At 34.6% G+C, this 24763-nt stretch overlaps 1 protein-coding gene across 3 annotated transcripts in view; it reads right to left on the reverse strand.

Moving 5' to 3' along the window:
• The window catches only part of STARD13 (StAR related lipid transfer domain containing 13), a 367001-nt gene that overhangs the window by 318130 nt on the left and 24108 nt on the right, over positions 1-24763 (reverse strand). For 2 of the 3 annotated variants that reach the window (XM_054701404.1, XM_054701403.1), the window contains one exon: positions 3886-3960. The exons of the other annotated variant lie outside the window; for it this stretch is intronic. In XM_054701404.1, the coding sequence (XP_054557379.1) occupies positions 3886-3960 (75 nt within the window). The remainder of the gene's footprint in view (positions 1-3885; positions 3961-24763) is intronic. 3 annotated transcript variants of the gene reach the window in all.

Consider the following 24763-nt stretch of genomic DNA (forward strand, 5'->3'; position numbering starts at 1 on the left):
CTTCTAAATTTTGATTGTTGTTCTGATTATAAGCTATATTGTTGAACTAATTTCCTTGTCTACTATATTGTGCTAACACACTGATATTTATTATTTAAAATTGATTATGAAAATTTGTAAATTAAACCTAAGAATATTTTCCCCCAAATGCTCACTTGCTAAGTTACATGTACAATTAGTGGAAATGAATTCAGGTTGCCTTAAAGTAAATTAATCTCAAAACAAACAGATGACTAATAATTTTAATGCAGTTTAGTTTTTCTGAAATTGAAAGGCATTTTTAATTACCGAAGTGAAATGGTCCATGATGTTATAAAATGTTTTTAAATGAGACCAGTTAAAATAATTAAACATTTTTTAAAAAAATATTTTTGACTTTCAAAAAATGCTCTAGGAAATTAGAAAATGATGGCACTATGTGTAATATATCCAGAATACATAGTCTTGAAACATGAAAATATGCTTTGCAGCATAAATTCATTAGAAAAGAAATAAAAATGTTTTCAAAGGAGAACAACATAAATTATAAGCAATTTGCAGCCCTAGAAAAATTTTTTATGCTATGAGGGTATTGTAGAAAATGGCTGAGTGTCACTAATTTCCTGAAAAAGAGCTCATAAATTGGCCTTCTAAGGTCACAGAATCCCCATTATTCTCTTCAAACAAAATCAAGTAAAGTAATGGATATAATCAGTTTGAATTGTATGAATGTCTATAGAAATAAGATACTATCATTAATACTGGTAGTTGAATTATTTTAAACCTTTCAATTTAAAATTATAGGCAAAGCCTATCCACACAAAGCTATAAGAAGGAAACAAGGGTTAGAATAGGCAAAAATAAGATGAACTATCAGGTTTATTTAGATGAATTGGAAATATTAAAATGTGGAAAGTTCAGAGTTCTAAAGATGAAAACCTCTCACTGTGGACACCAGGCTATATACTACTCATAAAACATGATCAAAGTGTTCTTCAATGACTTCACATGCATGTTAAGATCAATCCTGACCCAGAACAGTCCAAGGATAAGAGAAGAATGGAGAGATTTCTTGGGATTTGGACTAGGGAGCACCTAAAGTGACCTCATGGGCTACAAATAGGAGAAAGTCTTTGTAGTATAAACATGGTTGCCAAGCAACAAATGCAAAAGGACTAAGGATGTTGGGGATCCCAGAAGATCAGCAATGGCTTAGTTGGAAGTTTTTGAATTCTTTCCTACATACTAATATCTTTCCATCTTTCCTTATCAATGTTTGCTTCAAGGTCATTCTCAAAATTGGAACGCTAAAGAAAATAAAAATACATAAAATGGATCAATAGCTTTGAGTTTAAGGAGATACCTTGCATTAACCAAAAAATGGATATGACACAAAATACAATATTGTTTTAAATTTTTGAAAAACTTTTAAATAGAATGGAAAATAATTTTATCCAACACCTTTATAATTTTAATGGCAAGAATTTGAAAATTTATTTCAAAAGTTTTGGGGTTTTGTGTTGTTTTAAGGAATTCCACATGCTCTTTTTGCTCTGAGGAAATCATTTGAGTCACATTGAAGTATGTTAGCATGTATTTACAATGTCATGTGGCCATATGATGTACTTATGATATAATGAAGTATTTTCCACAGGTTGATATCCAGCCTGCTTGGCATAAAATATTACAATGCAAGTTTTTAGCCAAGAGCAACTGATGGAAGGGGAATGAAGCTTGGAAAAAGGCAAGATATAAAATGAAAAAAATTTTTCTATTGTATTTCTGGTGCCTGGTAATACAGTAAGCACTCAAAAAATACTTTTGAATAAATGAATGCAAAGAGGGGGACTATATGAAATCAGAAACACTAGAAATTTAATTGTCTAAGATCCAAAGAGCAGTAAATAATTTATTAAGAAAAATCCTAATAGTTTATTAGAAGAGGATATGTTCTGATTTTCAGAAAGTTTAAGGTATTTATGTTTTGTTTTTTAAAATCCAATGATAGGACCTAGTGAAAATTCCAAAGAGTATGAAGAATATAGTTATATAATCAGTGATCTGTGCTAAACTCTGGACCTTAGAAATTTAAAGAATCTAACATGCAAGAACTTATCCAACACTCTGCTATAGACTTTAAAAGATACAATAGAGGATCACTGTCTAAAAGCAACTTTTCATAGAAATATAGTTTTTAAACTTTATGTGTACATTGCAACCCAATACATTAATATATATATAATAAAATGGAAATTTTGTGTCCAGCCCATTTTATCTTTCCATTACACACTATGTAGTGCAATGAAGAGCTCAAGAATTCTGAGGTATAACATTTTAAAACTGTACTGGGAGATTCTTTGGAGAAACTTAAAAGCAAAAGCTACTTTCAGTGGGAAATGATAACAGTTGAATAGTAAAATATAGATGTCAATTACTGAGTATTGGTTACATGTAAGTAATTTATACAGTGTGTCTCATTATTGTGAGGAAAGTACCAATATGCCTCCTTTTAGTGAGAAATCTGGGGCTCAGAAATTTCTGAGTATGAGACTTGTCAGGCATTTTCTGGGGTATTCTTCTGTTAAATAAGGTTTTGTGATCCTGAGGGACATAAGTAATCACAAGAAGGTCAGACCTTCCACAGACAATTAGCAACTGGGATACCTAAAAAGTTCACCACGATCACCTGATCTTTAGAAACCATAAGCCCATTATTACATGCAAAACTTCCCTGTGGAACCAAGTCTCATGGACACAATTCTTTATGAAGTAGAGATATTGTCTAAGGTTTGACCCTCTTCAAACAAGACTCCTTTCACAACTCCCACAAAGCCCAAGAGTGAGTACATATACTACATAATTAGTAAATCTGATCTTGCATTTGTCAAAATCTATTGAATTGTACAACACAAAGAGTGAACTTGAGCATAAAGGATGGCCTTAATTAATAATAATGTATCAATAATGGCTCATCAATTGTAGTTACTATACCTCACTAGGGTAAGATACTATTAATAGGGGGAACTGTGAGTGAGGTGGGTACTTTCTGTTCAATTTTTCTGTGGTTAAAATTGTTCTGAAATTAAAATTTATTAAATTCTCAGTTATTTCCTGTGTTAATTGTATAAAACATTGCAAAGTGCAAATGTGAAAAACAAAAAGTCAAGAAAATCCAAGCATAGGATTTACTCAGACTCTAACTCCTTAGCCTCCAAAGTTTAATTTCCACTTCATTCACAGAAATGGGCAGTAATTGACTGCCTTCAAGAACAAAGGGTCAGGTTTACTAGTTTTACTGGTAGAGATTTACTAATTATGTGATATATGTATTCATTCTTGGACTTTATGGAGGTTGTGAGAGGAGTCTTGAGTGCTTAGAAAATAGCATTATGACAGAATTAGCTGGTTGATTCCACAAGAACATTTTACCCCAAGACTCTGACCAACTTGGTGTAGTTTCCTTAACCAACAGAGTGCTGAAGCTAAAAAAACAAAACTACTTTGAAGTGTTATATTCACCAGGCTATTATATTAGACCAGGGTTAGCTGTTCATCTCAGAGATCCCTTTTCAGAAAGGGCTACAGCAGATATATTCTTCCCATATTGACTTAAAATCCATCTTCTCAGTGTGGCATATGCCCTACGACCCAATTTAGAATCGCAAGTACTCCACTCCTGCCAACTCCCTATCTCTATCTTATGTTTTTTCAATAGTGCAGGTATCAAGATTAAGTATACTAAATACTTACTTTAACTTACTGTTTTCTCACCCCACTAGTATGTCCTAAGGCACAGAGAATTTTTTTACTATCGTATCCAGCCACTGGAATAGTACCTGGTATTTAGTATGTAGCCCATAGATATTTGTTCAATGGAATGATGAACCAACACTTCGAAGAACAGACCTGAGGACAGCATGGGTGCTGGAATAGGAAGGTGTGACAGGAACTGAGGTCATGGAGAACTGTGCAGCAACAGCCCTGTTGGAGGCAAATGTAAGAGCACATGAAAAAAACTTAGAAACAGAATCACCAAAGGTAAGGACTTCCTGCTACACCTTCCCTGATCTTTTTATTTTCAAAGTTTATTTTGACACACTGGGTCATTATCAACTGTCAATGAAAAGAGAGCTAAACATAGAGCAGTGGCCAATAGGATTGATAGAAAGTAATCCCCATAAAACAGGATGGAGGCTTGAGAAAAAATAGCTTTTTGACTGAAATGGAAGCTTTGACTTTTTTACCTATAAGGTGAGTGGTTGGCCACTTAGGACAATTGCTGAACAGCTTATGTGATACACTACAGAGGGTATCATTTCAAGGTTTCTCTGCCACTGTATTTAATAAGAAATTACTGGCCCAAACCATTTAAACACAATCAGAAACTTAAAAACAAATGCACCCCAAAAGGGTAAGGACTCCACTTAGGGTTCCCACGACAAATCTTCCAAAATCAACATTGTGGTTTAGCTGAATGTTATCAAAGCTCACTAGCCATACATTCCCATCATATGACTCAGTGACTGTTTCCTGCCTCTGCTTCCTTTAGCTCTGAACTTCACTGTGAGTTTGGCTTCTTGTGTAATGAGACCAGACATTTCTAACTGAGCTCTGTGTAGGCTATAAAAACTGTTCAGGGAATATACATGTGAGAATTAAATCAAGAGTCAATTTATTTCTCAATTCATCCAATCTTATAGTTGTATCTGCCAATTAAAAAATTATTCAAAGCTTTATCACATCAGATTTTTTTGTATCACGTAAAACTCTGGAAAGACATTCTTATGTTTTACATTAGAGAATTGTTATATAAATGTTAAGTAATATGCGCTTCTCTCTGTATGGTACTATTTGAGAAACACTTCAAGATAAATGATAAACATTTACAAGGACAGCATGATCTAAAGTCAAAAGATGGAAAAGCTTCAACACTTTCTTCATATGGATCACTTACTCTTTTATTAGTCTTAAGTGACTAATTTGATGACTTAAATATTTATGTTTTAGTTATCCTAAGTTCTAAACAGGATAGAAATACTTTCCCTGAATATATTACCTTTGAATGAAGTTGGTAAGAAGGAGGAAGTTATTCATGGTTCTGGATTTTTTGATATTGCTCTCTGGTTCTGCTCTTTTCTTTTAATGGATGATTTAAATCACTTCTCATCCTGTAGAAAGAGCTAAATATCTTTCTACATTTATATGTTTTATCATTTATTTTAAATAAAGGTCTTTGAACCAAGTTTTAAAATAAGAAATTACATCACAGTGATACACTTCCATCTAAAATAGTGCTTCATCATTATTGTCATTATAATAATTTTTTATTATTATTTAGAATAAATGGCCAGTTAATAAAATATCTGCATAGCAGATATTTTAGTTTGGCCTCATTCTTAATATGTAAATATCTGCCTGACTCATCAGTCTTGATAATTTCCTTTCCTTTCCTTTTCTATTGAAGAAATTTTGGTTTATCATGCTGTATATTATTTTGGAGTGTAAGTAAAATAATAGGCAAAATAATTTTCCTTCATATACACTGAAATATTTAAGTCATATAACCTGTATACCTAGGCACATCTAATAAGATTCTAGGTATCCAAATAACTCCAATGTTTGGTAGCTCTCTTCATACAATACCTAAGACAGTGGTATATATAGAAGAGTGCTTTTAGTTTCCATAATGCTCTGATATTGATGAAACAATACAGTTTCTACAGAGTCATTGCTGTTCCTAAATAAAGAAGAAATGTTTGTCTCCGTAGCAAATGGCAAATTTCAAATTCTATTATATCTCCCATTTTTTAAACTCTATATAGTCTCATTTCAGGGATAAATTTTGGTTATGCGATAATCTACTCTGTTTTGTTACTATTATCCTTTAAGTATCATTTTCACTCAACTAAACCTCAGATATATAAGAAACAGATGTTTTCTAAGAGAAATTTGTTTGGCTTATTTTTCACACCAGACTTCCTTTGTGGTTATTCTTTTATGACAAGAAAAATAGATCTTGGCTTTCCTTACTAATTTTGAGAAGGATAAAAACATGTTTAGCTTAATTAAGATGACCTCAAATGAGCTCCATCATATCCTAAAGCCCTTAAGTTTCCAAATCATTAATCTAATTTTGTCTTGGAAAAACTTACTTTGTGTGCTCCTTTATGCTTAAATATATGTTGCTAATGTTATGTGCTGGACAACCAGACAAAACCAAAAACACACAGTCCACTTTGTCTCCATGAAGCCTAAATGTGCAGTTTGTTTTCTGAATAACCTCAGTTGCCTTCAGGTCAATCTATGAGATAGTCTCAGCCTGACATTTAATTTCTACCACCAGCCAACAGAGTGGAAGCTATCATTGTGTCCATAAGCACCCACCTCATCCCTAACCATAGTCTGAGCTTAGGCTACACTAGTACATTAGACAATTCCCATATTGAAAAAAAGTGAGAAACATTTTTTAAGATCACAAAACTATTTAGTAAACCATTCAGGAGTACTAAAATTGTGGATCTTAATCCTATCTAAACCACTAAATCACCCTTCTTATATATCTTTGCATCCATCTAGCTACTCATCTTCTTTCTTCAACATGAAAACCTTTCCACATTCATTTGGTGGCCAAACTAGCAAAGATTTATTTATTTTATGTATTATTTGCTATTAACACCACCATCAGTCTTTCCCCCTCTATTTAGAGCTAATTGCCATGGGTTTTCATACTTCAAGTGACAAGTGTGCAGTTTTATTGGTTTATGAACCCATTCTTATGAAAAGGATGGTTTTGGTAGAGTTAAATATGTGAGTTTTCTGGAGTTTATAACTCTTGAAATTATTAAATGATAAATTATTTGGATAATATGTGGTTATTTTTGTGGCTCTAGAATATTACTATGGGAGTTGATTAACACAAATAAAAGACTGTATATGAGATGATGAGTCCTTACTCTATGAACATAAATAGCAGCTAACTTTTTGCTAGTATGTCACTAAAATACTCTTCCATAAAAAATAGCTATAGTATCAATAGACTGATATCAGTAATAGCAACTAGAATGCCATTGATACTTCATTTATTTGAACTGAAGTTTTTAAAGAATCTATTTTTTTGCAAACAGAAGAATAACATATTTACAATTGAACATTAAGTCGACATAAAATATTAGTAACCATAGGGTGACAACTGATGTGCTTCAGTTGTAAGAAATTTGAAATTCTTTGCTAAGTGTTACCCCAACATTGATGAAAAGGTTATAATAAAAATGCCATGAGTGATAAAGAGATTCAAAATCAAATTTACCTAATCACTTTATATCAGATACAATTAGACTTCCTTTATCTCAGAACATTTTTGTGTGTAGTAAATCCAGCATTTTAATATATTTGCATATTTCTGAGAGTCCACACATAAGGTAATTATAATGAGAAAAGATAAGATTGGCTTTAGGTATAAAGGACAAGAAGAAATAAGAGCTTTCTCATAAAGAATCCAAATGATATACAAAAATATACAAAAAAATTTCAATATACAAAATGACATTCATTGTCCCTCTTCTTTTCATATTGCATATTTTTATATTCAGTACTTCACAATACTGACAAAACTTTCAAAGAATCTCAAATTTCCCCATCACAAGTAAACTATTTTTTAATATGCTATAGCTAAATCCTACCACATGAATAAACCTCTGAAACATTTTTAGCTTGATACTCTTATTTTATGAATGAAGGAAGGGAAATTAAGAAAAGTTAAATGATTTGAATGAATTTGTTTTTCAAGTGAAAGTAAGGATAAGCGCCTGGATTTCCTAAAACTTTCATCAACCACCTTTTCAGACAGTTATCAGTTCATTCTAATTTACATCATTTAACATTTAAATTTAATTATGGAAGTTTTAAGAGAGTTGAAATAAAGTTCATAATTAGAAAATCATCTGAGAAAGAAAACAAGATAATTTCCCATAGTTCTGTACAGACACATAAATGAAACTTTATGCTATCTTGTATCCAACTCATAGCATTTAGCTATGTGCCATTTTAATTATTACCCTTAAGAGAATATAAATAGGGTCTCCCCTGGTAGCGCAGTGGTTGAGCGCTGGGCTGCAAGGCTGCCAGCAGCCTCTGCAGTGCCGGTTCGATCCCTGGCTGCTCCCAGGCCACCGGAGGAGGGTCCCACATGGCGCGCAGACCTCTCCTGCCGCCCGCTGCTCCCCTCAGCAGTGTACTTTGGTCCTTCTACCTGCTCTGCTCCCCGCTCTGGCTCTGGTGAATTCTCTCACCCTCCCGCGCTTCTGACTGTACCCAGTGCTTGTATAAATAAATAAATAAATAAATCTTTTTTAAAAAAAGAGAGAGAACATAAACAGAATATTTTAGAGATGATCAATGAATATTTTTACTTTGTGCTGAATAAATCTATGCTGAGTATTCTTTGGCTGTTATTTCTTAAGATACCATCGATTGAGAGCTTGATGAAATCCTTTCTGCCTCTGACTATGATGACTTCTTAAAACATTTTGTTTATGTAGTTGGCAGTAAAAGGAATCAAGGATGTCCAAGTGTTAGTAAAGGAGAACCAACTACAGCAAGGGTTCTATGAGAGCAGCATCACTCATGTCTAGTTTGACATGTATTGTCACAATGAAATGAAAGAGGTAAAAATCAGAGGGTGAACTAAATTAACAGCTCACATTCATAGATTCTGATAAAATGTCTTTTTTAAAATCAAATTTTATTGATTTGCCTTTCATTACATAACCATATTATTTTGGGAGTACAACTTTATACCTCAACATGTGCACATGCTCCACTCACCTTCCACCAAAGCACCAGTAGCAACACCTTATCATATTACCTTTCTTATTCCCTCTTCTGTCACTTTTCTCTGGTAACCACTATATTTTTAAGAGTCTAAGAATTAGTTTTGCGGTGTTTTGCCAGTTTGTTTTTCTTTTTTTAAATTTCTTTTCTTACGTATATATATATTTTTTATATCACTCTTCATTTTTGTACAATGTATACTTTCTCCTCTCAGGTGTAGTCCCCGTGAAATTCCCACCACCAATTCACCAGTGCATTATCACCATAGTCCCTTGTGCTCTTTCCACCCCGGTTTTGATCCTTCTTTGATTATTCCACAAATGACTGAAACTATCCAGTAATTTTCTTTCACTTTCAGACTTTTTTCACTTAGCATCATCACCTCAAGATCCATCTATCTTGGCCCAAAAGACACTATTTCGCCTTTTTATAATATCTGAGTAATATTCCATGAAATATATACACCACAATCTCTTTATCCAGTCATCTGTTGATGGCATTTAGATTGATTTCTTGTTTTAGCTATTGTGAGTAATGCTACAATGAACATAGGGATACATAAATCTTTTCATATTAGTCTTCCTATGTTCTTTTGGTAAATACCCAGGAGTGATATCAATAAAATTTTGCTATTTTAATTATTGCAAGAATAATCATGGTTTTCAAAATATGGTCTATAGAAACATAGACCTGCATCCTTCTAGGGTGAGGGCAAAATTATTTGTGAGAGCAAAATAATTTTCTTTAAAATGCTAAAATGTTATTTTACCTTTTTACCATAGAGATATATGTATTGGTAGTGCAAATATAGTGAGGGTAAAACTGTTGGTGCCTTAGTACAAGTGGTGCCAGATTGCATCTATATTTATATTTACTGTATTCTTCAATGCCACATATACTAATAGGGGCAAAACAAAGTGTAAGTTTCACTTAATAATGTCCTTGACACAGTGGAATTTTATTCAGCCATAAGGAAAGACAAAATGATGCCTTTTACAGCAAAATGGAAGGAGTTAAAGGGAATTATACATAGCAAATCAAGTTAGAATGACAAAAAGCAAAATATTTGAGAACCACTATGCTTTAGAAATGTGTTCAATAATCACATGAGAGTATATAACTAAAACTGAATTGTGTTTCATATTTGCCTTCCTTTTTGTAGATAACCAATGCCGAGGATATAGCTTTTTTGACTTAATGTTATTTCAGGAAAACCACCTCTCTACATTCTCAACCCATGAAGCTGATCCCACTCCTGAATCAAGAGGAGAGCACTATGTGTTGTAGGCCTTACCTATCAGAATATGAAATCCTCCTGAGGAATGAGCAGGTAACTCAGACAGGTCAAGAAAAGAATCTTTGCAGTTGCTATCTTGGCTGCTAGCCCTGAGAATTATGCAAGACTAAATTTGATGGTGGCTAATCTTGCAAAAAAAATGGAAAAGCAATTACAATGTATTCAAAATAAGTAGCAGAAAAGATGAGAAGAAATGTGTCCCAAAGACATTAAACCTCTATAACAAATACGTTTGAAGACAGTTGCATCTCTGGTCTTTCTGGTTATGGAAAGCAATATATTCCTTCAATTTAAACATTTAAGAGTTGGATTTTTATCACTTGCACCAAAATGAATACTTACTGATGCAGAATTTGATGCCTGTAAGTGGAGAATTACAAATAACAGACCTTAAAATCTGATAATAGCTAAGCAAAGATGAGGTAAAGGATACCCCCATTCCAAGCCAGGATGAGGGCAAAAGATATTATTTGATAGCAAAGAAGTCTGTACAAAGTGCCTAATGTATCTTGGAACAAAGATCACATAAATATCAGATAGAGTTTCAGGGGACCAGGAAAAAAGTGTCAGAAGTTGACTACTACTTTCAGCCTTCAATAAGATCAGATAAGAAAACGATGGCCTTCAGCCTAATCTGGCATTTCTAGAAGCAGAGAGAAAAAAAGACTTAGATCTTGCTCAAATTCATCCTTCCTGCTTGGACGCAGCACTTCAAAATAACCAACAGCAGATAACCATGTGCCTTTTGGGATAGCAGTTATATAAATCTCTGCTTCATGCTAAAGCTAATGGTAGTAGAAAACACACGGGATAAGAGACAGGGATACTGGTGAACCAGCGATCTAGAAGAAAACTTCTAAACACTTCCTGCTGTGCATGATCTGACTAACAGAATAGTTACACTCTATAAAAGCCATTTCCAGCAGTCCCACCATAAGATATGGATTTGCACGATGTCAGAACATTGTCTCCCAGTTTGAGGTGACATAATTTGGGGGCAGCGCAGAGTATAAAGGCAGATGGCTCACAGGAAGAATCAATTAGGGCTAGATCCAAGTGATAGGCCATGACTTTACAAGAGTCAATCCAGGGAGTACTCAGGAAATAAACAGACCAACAGTTCTAACAGGGGAGGCAGTGACATTACGAGAAATATGCCAAGGCTCACCAAACAGAAGTGAGAATGCAAATTTTAACCCTAAAACTAGTACCAACAGAAAGGAGGAACTAAAATGTTGCAGCTGTTAGGAAGAAAGCCTCCCCAATGCCCACCTGTAATGTAGCTATACAGGACAATGGAAAAGGGAGTTAAAAGCAGCAAGGTCAGCCAAACTCTTGAACAAAGAACTCCTTCCACTTATAGAACAGGGAGTCCTTGTGCTCTTTGTCCAGCATATGGTGATTGTTATGAACCTGAGCTCACTAAGGATTGCTCCTCTCCTCTGGCAAATGGCAATTTTATTGCCTAAAACAATGTCTTGAACACATATATACAGACATGCACACACACAAAATGAAGCCACATTGGAGGATTTTTGGACTTTGGAGGTGGGCAAGATTTGGAAATATACATTTGTAGAGGTTGGAGCCTACAATCCATAAAACAAATTCAATGACACATAAATCAACTTCACCTCAATTAAAAAAAAAAGGATGCATTTCTTGAGTCCAACATGTATTTGTTTCTTTAACAAATATAGTTATTTCAGGAAATAAATTATTGATTAAAAAATGAGGGGGGACAAAAAAATCATTATAACCCAAGGAAGCAATAGAAACAACTAAGCTCACAAAAATATGTCTTAGACAAAGTGAAAAGAGCCAATCATTTACTTATATCCTACTGGCATTCAAAATAGTTTTGTGTCTGGTTGCAATAAAAGGTACTATATTAAAAAAAAATCACTAAAGCAAGTTAAAAATTGAAAGATCTAAATTATGAAGTGGAGGAGAAAGTTGAATTGAAAATTCTAAATTGAGCCTCTCAACTGAAATCAAGTATAAAACTTATCTCTGAGCACCTAAAAAGACAAAGCAAAATGGGTATTTCAAAGTTCTGTAGTATGGGCACCTTAATTAAAGAAAATAGTTCATCAGGAGACATTATCTTATTTCTTGAAATAAAGTATAGAAATAGCTTATATCTAAGCTCTTTATTCACTAGCACTAAATAATATAATTGAGAACCTTTAACAGAAGCTTAGTAAGAGATGCAGAAATGCTTTTACATAAATATTATAGGAAAAAAACTGACTCTTAATTAAATCTCAGAGACCCTTGTTAAATTACAAATCTATGAAGACAATTCTATTCAGGGAGGGTTAAAATAACTAAGGACATATGATCTGTTTTTAGTCATGTGACTTGATATTTGAGCAGGTTTTGTAGAAGTGTTCTAGGGTAGGGAGGGGTGTGTGTCATGTCCCTTAAAACTACCTCCCACAATCTTCAGTTCACTCGTTAAAGTTTATATTAAAGGGTATGTGAAAAACCATTGAAAATTAAAGGAGAAGATCAATAATTTGAAATTAAAGAATAAGATCAATAGTTGGAAATTAAACGCCTAGGGAAGATTACACACTAAAAAAAATCTATACGACTAAAAATGCTTATAGGACAGCAAAATTTTATAGTGAAAATCAAACCCTTATTTGCATTTCTTCCAAGATGAAGAATATTAAGTACTATAATAATGTACAAGAAAAACTTTCAGGAATGAGAAAGTCATAGAGAGTCCCTAAAATACAAATGATTTTTTAATACTTTTTTTTTTAACTTCACAACTGTAGCTTTAGTCAGGTTTTTGTAACCTCAGTCTACTCAATCTAAATTTTTTGGTACCTATCTCTCCAGGTTTCCTCCCTGTAGAAATTAAATTCCTCTTCATTAATTATTTTGAACATGTTGATAAATTTCTTAATAGCACCTATCTTATTTCATAAATGCTATAAAATGAAGAGGATATGTTATTCTTGCAAATCTTTCTTTAGGTTTTCTAATTTACTTTATCTTTCTGGGCTTTTGTTTTTCTTTGTTTTTTTCTTGTTTGTCTATCCAGTTCCACCAAACTTGCTAATATATCCCCTTTTATCTGAATATAATTTGCTTCATAGTGAGCCAGGCTCCTGTGGTCTACATGATATGTGATATCACACTCATATCCATGGAGGGATTGGGACCAGAGGAAAGCTTTTGGTCCCTCTTTCCCTCCCCAACTTAGAATTCCCCTCTGGAGGAGAGGTAACAGTTCAGAGGTTGGTAATTTACAAGCCAGGGTCTGATTTGCATGGCTCTCATACATTTACCTGCTTCAAATGGATGGGGAAAAAAGAGATTATATTCCATGACACATGACATTTATGTTGAAATTCAACATTTTATATAAGTTGAATTTTATCTTTCCTAAATTGACATGTCAAAGTTATAATCCCCTGTATTTCAAAATGTGACCTTAATCTGCAAAAGGGCCATATAATTGATTAATAATTGTGATACTGGAGAGTGGGTCCCCTAATCCAATATGACTGGAATCTTACAAAAAGGGGAAATTTGAACCTATGACATGGAAAATAGAGATGTTTGGTTCATTCTTTCCCCTAAACAGAACAAATAGGAAAATGAAACTAGAATAAAATTAGGTCTAAGGAAAATCTGAAGGCTTATCTACAGAGATGGTAGACTTTCTTGGAGTTTTGTGCTGAGGTTGGTGGTTTGCTGTGGGGAAGGTGAGGGAAGAGGTGAAGGAGGCTGTGGCCAGATCAGCAGATAACTTGGTTTGTGGAACAAGCTGTGGCTGCCACCATAGGTTCTACCAGGTATAGTAAACATTACCAGAGGAACTTTTGGGGGAGGGAGTGTTGTACATACAAGAGCATACAGATGGGACTACGGGTTCTTTTGCTATAAGTTCAATATTGGCAATGGCAGTGGCAGCATCAGTGGTGGCAGTTTCAGTGTAAGTAGGGGAGGCTCCGTCCGCACCCAGAAGAAAGACCAGATGAAGCAAACTGTGGCAGTGGTGCCACTTGGAGGCTCTGTCAAGGAGAGCAGGGCAGAGGTAGAGTGCATGGGAGAGATCTCTCCCTAAGCCCATCAACATGATCTAAAGTGGGTGATTTGCAGTACCTTGTAGTCTGGACTTTCCGCCTGGGAGCAGCCATTTACCAGGCTATCTGGGACAAACAGCCTATGCCTGACGTTCCCTGCCTGGCAGCGCAAGGTAGCCTGTATCAGACTGCTCACGCTTTGTGAATCATGCCTGTGACCCTTTGCCAGGTGACTCAAGCTTTATGGAACATGCTTCACATTGCACACAGAAGCAATGCCAAGATGGGGCAGGAATTTAGAATTCCTGAAGCACTGAAGTGAGTTTGCTTTTAGACAGTGAGAGAAGACAGTGGTGATCTAATGGACTGGAGCTGCCCTCATTTCTCATCAGAACTGAGACCCAGTATTTGAGCTCCAGCTTTCCCTCCCCCCATCCCCACTGGAAGCCAAGCTAAACAAAGAAGAGAAACAAACAAAAATAAACCCACAGTTTCCCAATTGTAAAAGAGAAAATAAAACAAAACACATGCCTAGGAAGCAAGGAACAGCTGCACACACGATGGAAAAGTGGAGGGAGAAGAACAGCAGTACTGAGGCATATAAAAAGGGCACATAAGTAGAGGACATAACAAAGACAGATTTTAGAAAAACAATCTTTTTAAATGTTAAATGAGGTGCCAGAAGGGGCGTTAAAGCAGAATAATAGGTACAGGATCTTGGACAGGAGATCAGGAACAAAAAAATTTCTTCACTTAAGACATGGAAGATATTAAAATAACACAAAAAGAAACACTGAATGAAATGAACATGAGTATGGAAAGAATTTTAAATAGGTTTAAGTTGGTAGAAGAGAGAATTTCTAAAATAGAAGACGAAAATATTCAAATGGCCCAAATGGAGGAGAGAGAAGACGTCGGAAAAATGACCAAACTCTATGACAAATAACAGACTCGATTTGAAGAGGAAACGTAGGCTACTGTTATTCCAGAAGGTGAAGAAAGAAGGGAGTAGAGATGTTATTCAAAATAACAAAAGCTGAGAACTTGCAGGATCTAAGAAATAAACAAAGGTATCCAGGAAGCAGAAAGCACATTGAAATTTCTAAATGCAAAATGACCTTCATCATTGTTAAATTATCAAAAGTCAAAGATTAGAAAGATAAAGAAAAAATATTTAAAGCTACAAAAGAAAAATAGAATGTAACAGACAAAGGTACCCCAATCAGGCTGTCCTCAGATTTCACAGTAGTTACCTTTTAGGTCAGAAGAAAGTGGAATGAAGTGTCCACAACTCTAAATGACAAAAGCTGCTAGCCTGCAAAATTATCATTCAAATATGAAGGTGAAATAAAGACTTTCCCAGACAAACAAAAACTAATGGAGTTTACCATTATCAGACCTTCCCTAGCAAGAAATGTTAAAAGGAGTTTTTCTATAAGAAAAAAAAAAAAAAACCCACACAAATCCTTGAACAAAGTGACAATAAAAATGCAGAATCAGAAGTATAAACAAGAATAGTAAGGAAAACATACACTCAAAGGGATGAAGAAAAACACAGAACCTGTGTAGTTAAATGATGATGAGTTGATATTAGCTCATAAAGGACTTTTTCTTTTAGACAAAGAAAAGTTTGATATAACCCTCATGGTAACAACAAAGTAAAAATCTAGAATAGGGAGATATAGACAAATAGATGTAGAAACTGAGAGAACCATCAGGGAAAGTCATCAAAATGAAAAAAAAAAAAAGCAGAGAGAAATATATGGAAAAAGAAACAACAGAAAGATAAAACAAAAGGTTGAATGGTAGTATATAAGCCCAATATATCAATAATCACCCTAAATGTGTACGGCATGACCTCACCAGTTAAAGAGGAACAAATTGACAAATTTAGTCAAAAAGTATCTGCCTTTTAAATCCTTACAAGGAACCAATTAAAAACCTAGAAACAAACACAAACTTAGAGTAAAAAGCTGGATTAAAGTATTTCAAGTCAATAACACATGCAAAAAGCAGGAACTGCTATTCTCATATGTGATAAAATTCACTTTTAGCCAATAAAGATAATGAGCAACAAAGATGGGCACTATAAAATGATCAAAGGAATAATTCATCATGAAGATAAAACTATCATTTATATTTATGCACCCAACACAGGGTCACTTAATTATATAAAATCATTGTTAACAGACTTTAAGCAACACTTTGACAAAAACACATTAATATTGGGAACTTCAACATACCACTTATACAAAGGGATTGATTACCCAGGAAGAAAGTTAACAATGAAATAAAGGTTTTAAATGAAGTATTGAATCAGATGAACTTAATACATATTTACAGAAACTGCCACCCCCACTGAAATGAATATATATTCTCCTTAAATGCACATGGAACATTCTCAAAGAAACATCATATGCTAGAACACAAAACATGTCTTAAAAATTTTATGAAAATATAAATTATGTCAAGCATCTTCACTGATCACAGTGGTATAAACCTAGAAATTAACCAAAAAAGGAATCCTGGAATAAAGCAAAACCTGTGGAGACTAAACAAAACACTTCTTTTTATTTTCTTTTTTTTTAATTATTTTTTGTATTTTTTACATCATTCTTCATTTTTATACAATGTATGCTTTAGCATCATAAGTATAGTCCCTGTGGAATTCCCACCACCAATTCACCCTTTTACCATCACCATAGTCCTTTGTGCCCTTCCCACCCCTGTTTTGATCCAACTCCCTCCTCCCCCCTGCCCCCCCCAGAACATCTCTGGTTTATAGTTGCCTGTTGATTTTGATTTTTACTTTATTATAATTACTTCCGCCCCCCCCATCCCTTATTTGGATTCCCTACATTCCTCCTATAAGTGAAACCGTCTAGTATTTATCTTTTTCTTTCTGGCTTATTTAACTGAGCATGATCCCTTCCAGTTCCATCCATTTTTCTGCAAATGGCATGAGTTTATCTTTTTTTGATTGCTGAGCAATATTCCATTGTGTATATATACTACATCTTCTTGATCCTGTCATCTATTTTTGGGCATTTGGGTTGTTTCCATAGCTTACCTATTGTAAATAGTGCTGCAATAAACATAGGTGTCCAGGTATCTTTTTGAATTAATGTTTTTGTATCCTTTGGGTAGATACCTAGGAGTGGAATTGTTGGATCATATGGAGGTTCCATTTTTAGCAGTTTGAGGAACCTCCAAACATTTTCCCATAGTAATTGGACCAATTTGCATTCCCACCAGCAGTGCAGGAGAGTTCCTTTTTCTCCACATCCTCACCGACATTTTAAACAAAACACTTTTGAATAACTCCTGGGTCAATGAAGAAATCAAAAAAGAAAATATTTTGAAACTACTAATATCTGGATACCAGATACTGTGAGATGCTCTAAAAGTGGTATTATGAGGGAATTACATAGCAATACAGGCCCACATCAAAAAATAAATTTAAAATAAATAATACAACTTTACAACTAGAAAAAGAAAAACAAACAAAACCAAAAATCAATAGAAGTAAATAAAAAACCAGAGTGGAAATAAATGAAATAGAAAACAAAAAGAAAGTTCAAATGATCAGTTAAACAAAGAGCTGATTCTTTGAAAAGATAAACAAAATTGAAAAACTCTTTTTTTCTTAAAGATGAGATTTTATTTTTTTTTTTTTAATATTTATTTATTTATTTACTTATACAAGCACTGGGTACAGTCAGAAGCGCAGGAGGGTGAGAGAATTCACCAGAGCCAGAGCAGGGAGCAGAGCAGGCAGAAGAACTGAAGTACACTGCTGAGGGGAGCAGTGGGCGGCAGGAGAGGTCTGCACACCATGTGGGACCCTCCTGTGGTGGCCGGAAGCAGTCGGGGATCGAACCGGCGCTGCAGAGGCTGCGGGCAGATTCACAACCCAGGGCTCAACCGCTGCCCCACGGGGGAGGCCCAAAATTGAAAAACTCTTAACTGGACTCACAAAAAGAGAGAAAACCCAAATAAAAAGAATCAAAAATAAAAGAGGTGAAATTACAGACGATGCTGGAGAAATTAAAAGTATTATAAGAACATACTATGTTTCTATGCAAAAATTAGGACAACCTAGAAGAATTTGAGAAATTTTTAGAATTATACATTCTGAATCAGAATGAAACAAACAGCTTAAAATGACCTATCACACATGCAGAAATACAAAGAGTAATCAAAATTCTCCCTTGCAAAAAACTATGCAGGACCAGATAGCCTTTCTAGTGAATTCTACTAAACCTAATATTGAACCTACTCAAATTCTTCAAAAATATTGAAGAGGTTGGAAATCTTCCTAATATATTTCATGTGGCCAACATCACCCTGATTCCAATACCAAACAGTAACAATATAAATAAACTGTAGGCCTATGTCACTGATATATATATAGAGGTAGAAAACCTCAACAAATCTTAGGCAATTGTATTCAGCAATAAATGAAGAAAATTTTGCTTTGTGATTAAGTAGATTTTATTCCAGGGACGAAAGGTTGGTTCTACCTACACAAATCAGTCAATGTCATTCACCAGATCAACAAAAAGGAAGAAAAAAATCACATGATCATTTAAACAGATGTGAAAAAAAGCATTATATAAGATTTAACAACCATTTATGATAATAATTCTCACTAAAATGGGAATAAATAGAACACATCTCAACATAATAAAGGCCATATATGAAAAACCCTATACAAAAAATTTACTATAAATAATAAGATGAATTCAGTAAAGTGGCAGGATGCAAAATCAGTTGCATTTTTATATGTAAATAATTACACATAGAGAAATTAAAAAACAATTACATAGAAAGAGAAATTAAAAATACTCATTTACAACAGCACTAAAAAATGATGAAATAACTCCAAGTAAACTTAACAAAGAAGATAAAGTACCTATTGATTGAAACACTGTTGATTGAAACTCTATAAGACACTGTTCAAGGAAATAAAGAACACTCAAAGAAATGGAAAGACAGCCTGTGTTCATGAGTTGGAAAAATAAACATTGTCATGACCATATTACTTAAAGCAACTTATAGGTTCATTACAATACCTATCAAAATCCCAATGACTTTTTTCAAGGAAATAGAACAATTATAAAATTTCTATGGAACCACAGAAGTTTCCAAATAATCAAAACAACCTCAAGAGAAAGAAGAAAAATGTAACTACCATACTCTCTGACTTCAAATTACAGCAACAGTAATCAAAACAGCGTATTACTGCAACAAAAACAGAAATATAGATTAAAAGAATAGGATAGTGAGCTGTGAAATAACTCATATATACATGGATGATTAATCTTTGATAAAGGAGCCACAGACATACAATGCCCAAAGGAAAAGTTTCTTTAACAAGTGTTGAAAACAATGGTCAGTCACTTGCAAAAAAAGAAAGAAAGAAATTAGAACATCACTTAGTTCCACACACAAAAATTAATTCAAAATGAATAAAAGACTTGAAAATAAGCCCTGAACCCATAAAATACTTAAAAGAAAACATAGGTAACATACTACCAGGCATCACCACAGGGATATCTTTGGTGACACAACCCCAAAAGCAAGAAAAAAATGTGAAAATATATAAATAGGACTATTTCAACCTAAAAAGCTTTTGTATCTCAAAACAAACTATCACAAAAACAAATAGGAAACCTACAGCCTTAGAGAAGATACTTCCCTATCATATGTCTGACAATGAGATAATTTTCAAAATCAATAAAGTACTTACACAACTTAATAACAAGCAATCCAATGTGCAAAACACCTAAATAAACACCCCTCCAAAGACATTCAGATGGCTGACAGACACATGAAAAAATGTTCAATATCACTTATAATAAGGGAAATGCAAATCAAAATCACAAAAGATATCACCTCACCACTGTGCGAATGGCCTATATCAAAAAGATTGGTGACAACAAATGTTGGTGAGGATGTGGGAAAAAAGAACACATCATTTATTGCTGGGAATATATTGTAATTTTGTTTAGCCTCTATGGAAAATGAAAATATATTTTAAAAATAAAAATGGAAATACCATATGATTCAGCAATACTGCTACTATTTACCCAAAGAATTTGAAAACTCTAATATAAAAAGTTTTACACAATCCTAATCATAGGATAATAGTAGCATTATCCACTACAGCCAAATCATGTGTTGGATACAACCAACGTAAGTATCCAAAACAAAAGATGACTAACAAATTGTGGGATATATATACTCAATGGAAAACTACTCAGCTATTTAAAAAATGAAATAATATCTTTTGGGGCAAAATGCATAGATCTTGAGGGGATTATGCTAAGTGTTTCAGAAGGTGAAACACTGATACTGGATCATTTCACTTATGGAATATAAGTAACCAAGAACTCATACTGCAAGCACAAAAAAGTAATTTCTACACTCTGAAAAATATACTGTTTGCCAGAGGGAATGAGGTTGGGCTAGGGTAGAGGAGAGGCAGGGATAGGGTAAATAAGGAGGATGGGACATTGGCATGGAATTGGTGGATTTCTGTGAGTGAAGCATGTTCACAAATGGAGGTATGAAAATGTACCCCAAAGTTAAATATATATGTGAACAAGTGACTAATTTAAAAAATAAAGAAAAAATTCAAAAATGTAAAAGAAGGGCAAATTGGACAGTGATATGTATATAGGGAGAATGTCATGTGAAGATAAAGACAGAGATCGGATGAAGCTTCTACCAACTAAAAAAATTCAAAAAATTGCCAGCAAACTCCAAAAAGCAGGAGTGAAGAACAGATTCTCCTTCACATTCTTCAAAAGGAAAAATCCCTTCCCATGCCTTGATCCCACACTCTAGCCTCCAAAATGTTGAGACAAGATATTTCTGTGGCTTAAACCATACTTTTTGTGGTAGTTGATAACATCAGCCTTAGCCACCTAATACAACAGCCATCTTGGCTTATTTACATATTATCTTCAGCAGCTCTCATATAATAATAGCACATTTGAATTGTTGCAACAAAGACCTAAAAGTCTTAAAGCCTAAAATATTTGCCATCTTTTCTTAATGAAAAAATTGGCTGATTCCTGATTTATCTGATTGGTCAGATAGGGGCGAGAGAGGGTCACTAAGGCATATGTATGTGGTGCACTCCCCTAGCATCTCTTCTTCAGAGACTATTCTCAGTCCTTCTCCCTTCCATAAAGAAGGCCTAAAAAATGTTCAGTGGATCTGCCTTGGATCAGTGAGTTAGTTTTACTCTGGTTAAAATTAAGAGGGAAATAGGCATTTTTGGCTCCATTGCTTGGCCTCCAATTTGGCTTTATCTGTGATGAAGTTTTTATTGTATTTCTCTCTGACACCTGTATATATTTCTTAACTGGTTTCAAATGTGGACAAGAGAGATATATGTGATTCATTATCTTCCACAAACCTCAACTCTTCCTCATCATAGCAAGAGTGTTGGGAATCACATTTCCTTCTTGAAGTCCTCTCCAGAGAGGAAGTGAGCGCTATTTTTTTTTTAACTTGGTCATGTTCTCCCTGGAAATGTATTCTCATGACTCATAGATTCTAACCCACATAATACCACTTTCACTAATTTTCATAAGAAGTTTAGATTTTTTTAATACTATGATATTATGTATTTATATGAGTAACTACATGCCCATTTATAGATTTGGATTATGATAACCTTAGATTATGACCTCATGAGCAAGCTTTTGTTTAACTTGAGGTCTGGTTTGTTTAATAACCAACACAATGCCATGCTAATTAATGTGGTGATTCCCTCACTAATAAAGAAGTCACTACTGGGGGCCTCCCCGGTGGCGCAGCGGTTGAGCGCTGGGTTGCGAAGCTGCCCGCGGCCTATGCGGCACCGGTTCGATCCCCTGCTGCTCCCCGGCCACCGGAGGAGGGTCCCACATGGCGAGCAGACCTCTCCTGCCGCCCGCTGCTCCCCTCAGCAGTGTATTTCGGTCCTTCTGCCTGCTCTGCTCCCCGCTCTGGCTCTGGTGAATTCTCTCACCCTCCCACGCTTCTGACTGTACCCAGTGCATGTATAAACAAAACAAACAAACAAATAAATAAATAAATAAAATAAAAACATGCCTCTATTAAAAAAAAATTTTTTTAAAAAAAAAAAGAAGACACTACTAACCTGTTGCCAACAAATTTTATTTGAGTATGTCCATACAGAAGAGAAGATGGAAAAATAGCTATGTAACTTGAAAAAAAATCTTTAAGCACTAATAAAAATATCTAGAAATATAGCTGAGAAAGAAAAATTGGTGTCTGATCTATCACCCATAGCTTGGGTGACCTTGACATCCAGGCAAAAAAAATCTGGCTTCAATTCAACAGATGTTCATAAAGAATAACAGAAAATGAAGAGGGTATTTTGGGGAAAACGGTCTCAGTAGTAGTGAAGGTAGAGATTATCATCTTGATAATCTAAACTGTGGGCATGTTTGGCCAGTAGGGAAGAAAGGCAGGGTAGGCCCAGCAGGGTAGGTTCGGGGGACTGAAGGATGTTAGGGGAACTAATGCATTCAAAGGTAGGGTAGTCTTTTTAACTCAGCGGGGCATTGTTGGAAAAACGTGACTACTGGCGAAATAGTGTGGGCTTCTTACCTGGATGTTTCTCTGGTTCAGTCCCTATAAACCCTGTGAGGAAATGCAATAAAAAGTGAGTAAACATAACAAAAAAAAAAAAACAAAAAAAAAAAAACAGTTTCCTTAGAGCTTCGATTGAGGGCAATTTATAGTAGTTAGTAAAGGTAACAATGGTAGCTGGATATCGGGTGGGGTCAAGGGCCCCTTCCCACTTAGGAGTAGGAAAAGAGCTGCCCTTGAAGGACCAAGAGCTGAAGCAGACAAGAGAGAGAGCACAATACTTGAAGCACCCTGAGTACCACTGGAGGGTTTTAACTGCTCCGTTACATCAGCAGTGAGAGATGACATCCCAGATTACAAACTCAATCATAAAAATTAAAAAATCGTGGTTGCAAAAGGGAGAAAGCACAAATAAACAGGATCACAAATGAAAGAGGAGAAATCACAACGGACACAGCAGAAATCAAAAGAATAATCAGTAACTACTATGAACAGTTATATGGAAACAAGTTCAACAATCTAGAGGAGATGGACAAATTCCTACAACTCTACAATCACCCAAAGCTAGATAAAGAAGAAATAGAACACCTAAACAGACCAATTACAAGCAGCGAAATTGAAATGGTAATCAAAAACCTCCCCAAAAACAAAAGCCCAGGACCTGATGGATTTACAAATGAATTCTACCAAACATTCAGAGACGAATTAGTGCCTATCCTTCACAAACTCTTCCAAAAAATTGAGAAGGAAGGGACAATACCAAGCACGTTCTATGAAGCCAACATTACACTAATACCAAAACCGAACAAGGACAACACAAAAAAGGAAAACTACAGGCCAATCTCCCTAATGAACACTGATGCAAAAATCCTCAATAAAATTTTAGCCATCAGAATCCAACAATGTATCCATAAGATAATTCACCACGACCAAGTAGGATTCATTCCAGGGACACAAGGATGGTTTAACATCCGAAAATCAATCAACGTTATCCAACACATCAACAAAAAGAAATATAAAAACCATATGATAATATCAATAGATGCTGAGAAAGCTTTCGACAAAGTGCAACACGCATTCATGATAAAAGCCCTTGAAATTCTTGGGATACAAGGAACATACCTCAACATCATAAAGGCCATCTATGACAAGCCAACAGCCAGTATCATTCTCAATGGTGAAAAGCTGAAAGCAATTCCATTAAGATCTGGAACAAGACAAGGATGTCCACTCTCACCACTGCTCTTCAATATAATACTGGAAGTCCTAGCCAGAGCAATAAGACAAGAGAAAGACATCCAAGGAATCCAAATAGGAAAAGAAGAAGTCAAACTATCACTGTTTGCAGATGATATGATAATATACATAGAGAACCCCAAAAACTCCACAGAAAAACTAATTCAACTCATCAGTCAGTTCAGTAAAGTGGCAGGATACAAAATCAACACGCAAAAGTCAGTAGCCTTCCTATACACAAACAATAAATCTGAAGAAGAAGAAATCAAAAAAACCATCCCTTTTTTTATTGAAACAAAAAAAAATCAAATATTTGGGAATAAATCTAACAAAACAGGTAAAGGACCTATACAGAGAAAACTATAAAACACTGTTAAAAGAAATAGAAGAAGACACAAAGAAATGGAAAGACATCCCCTGCTCATGGATTGGAAGAATAAACATTATTAAAATGGCCATCCTACCAAAAGCAATATACAGATTCAATGCTATTCCAATCAAAATTTCAATGTCATTCTTCAAAGAAATAGAACAATTATTGATGAAATTCATATGGAATCACAAAAAACCCCGAATAGCCAAAGCTCTCCTGAAAAAAAAAGAAGGGAATGGAGGCATCACACTCCCAGACTTCAAACTCTACTACAAAGCCATAATCATCAAAACTGCATGGTATTGGAACAAGAAAAGACATACAGACCAATGGAATTGAATAGAAAATCCAGAAATAAACCCACAGATTTATGGTCAACTAATCTTTGAC

This window comes from Talpa occidentalis, unplaced genomic scaffold, assembly GCF_014898055.3.
Source record: "Talpa occidentalis isolate TD23 unplaced genomic scaffold, MPIMG_talOcc4v2.1 talOcc4.5, whole genome shotgun sequence".
Lineage (NCBI taxonomy): Eukaryota > Metazoa > Chordata > Mammalia > Eulipotyphla > Talpidae > Talpa > Talpa occidentalis.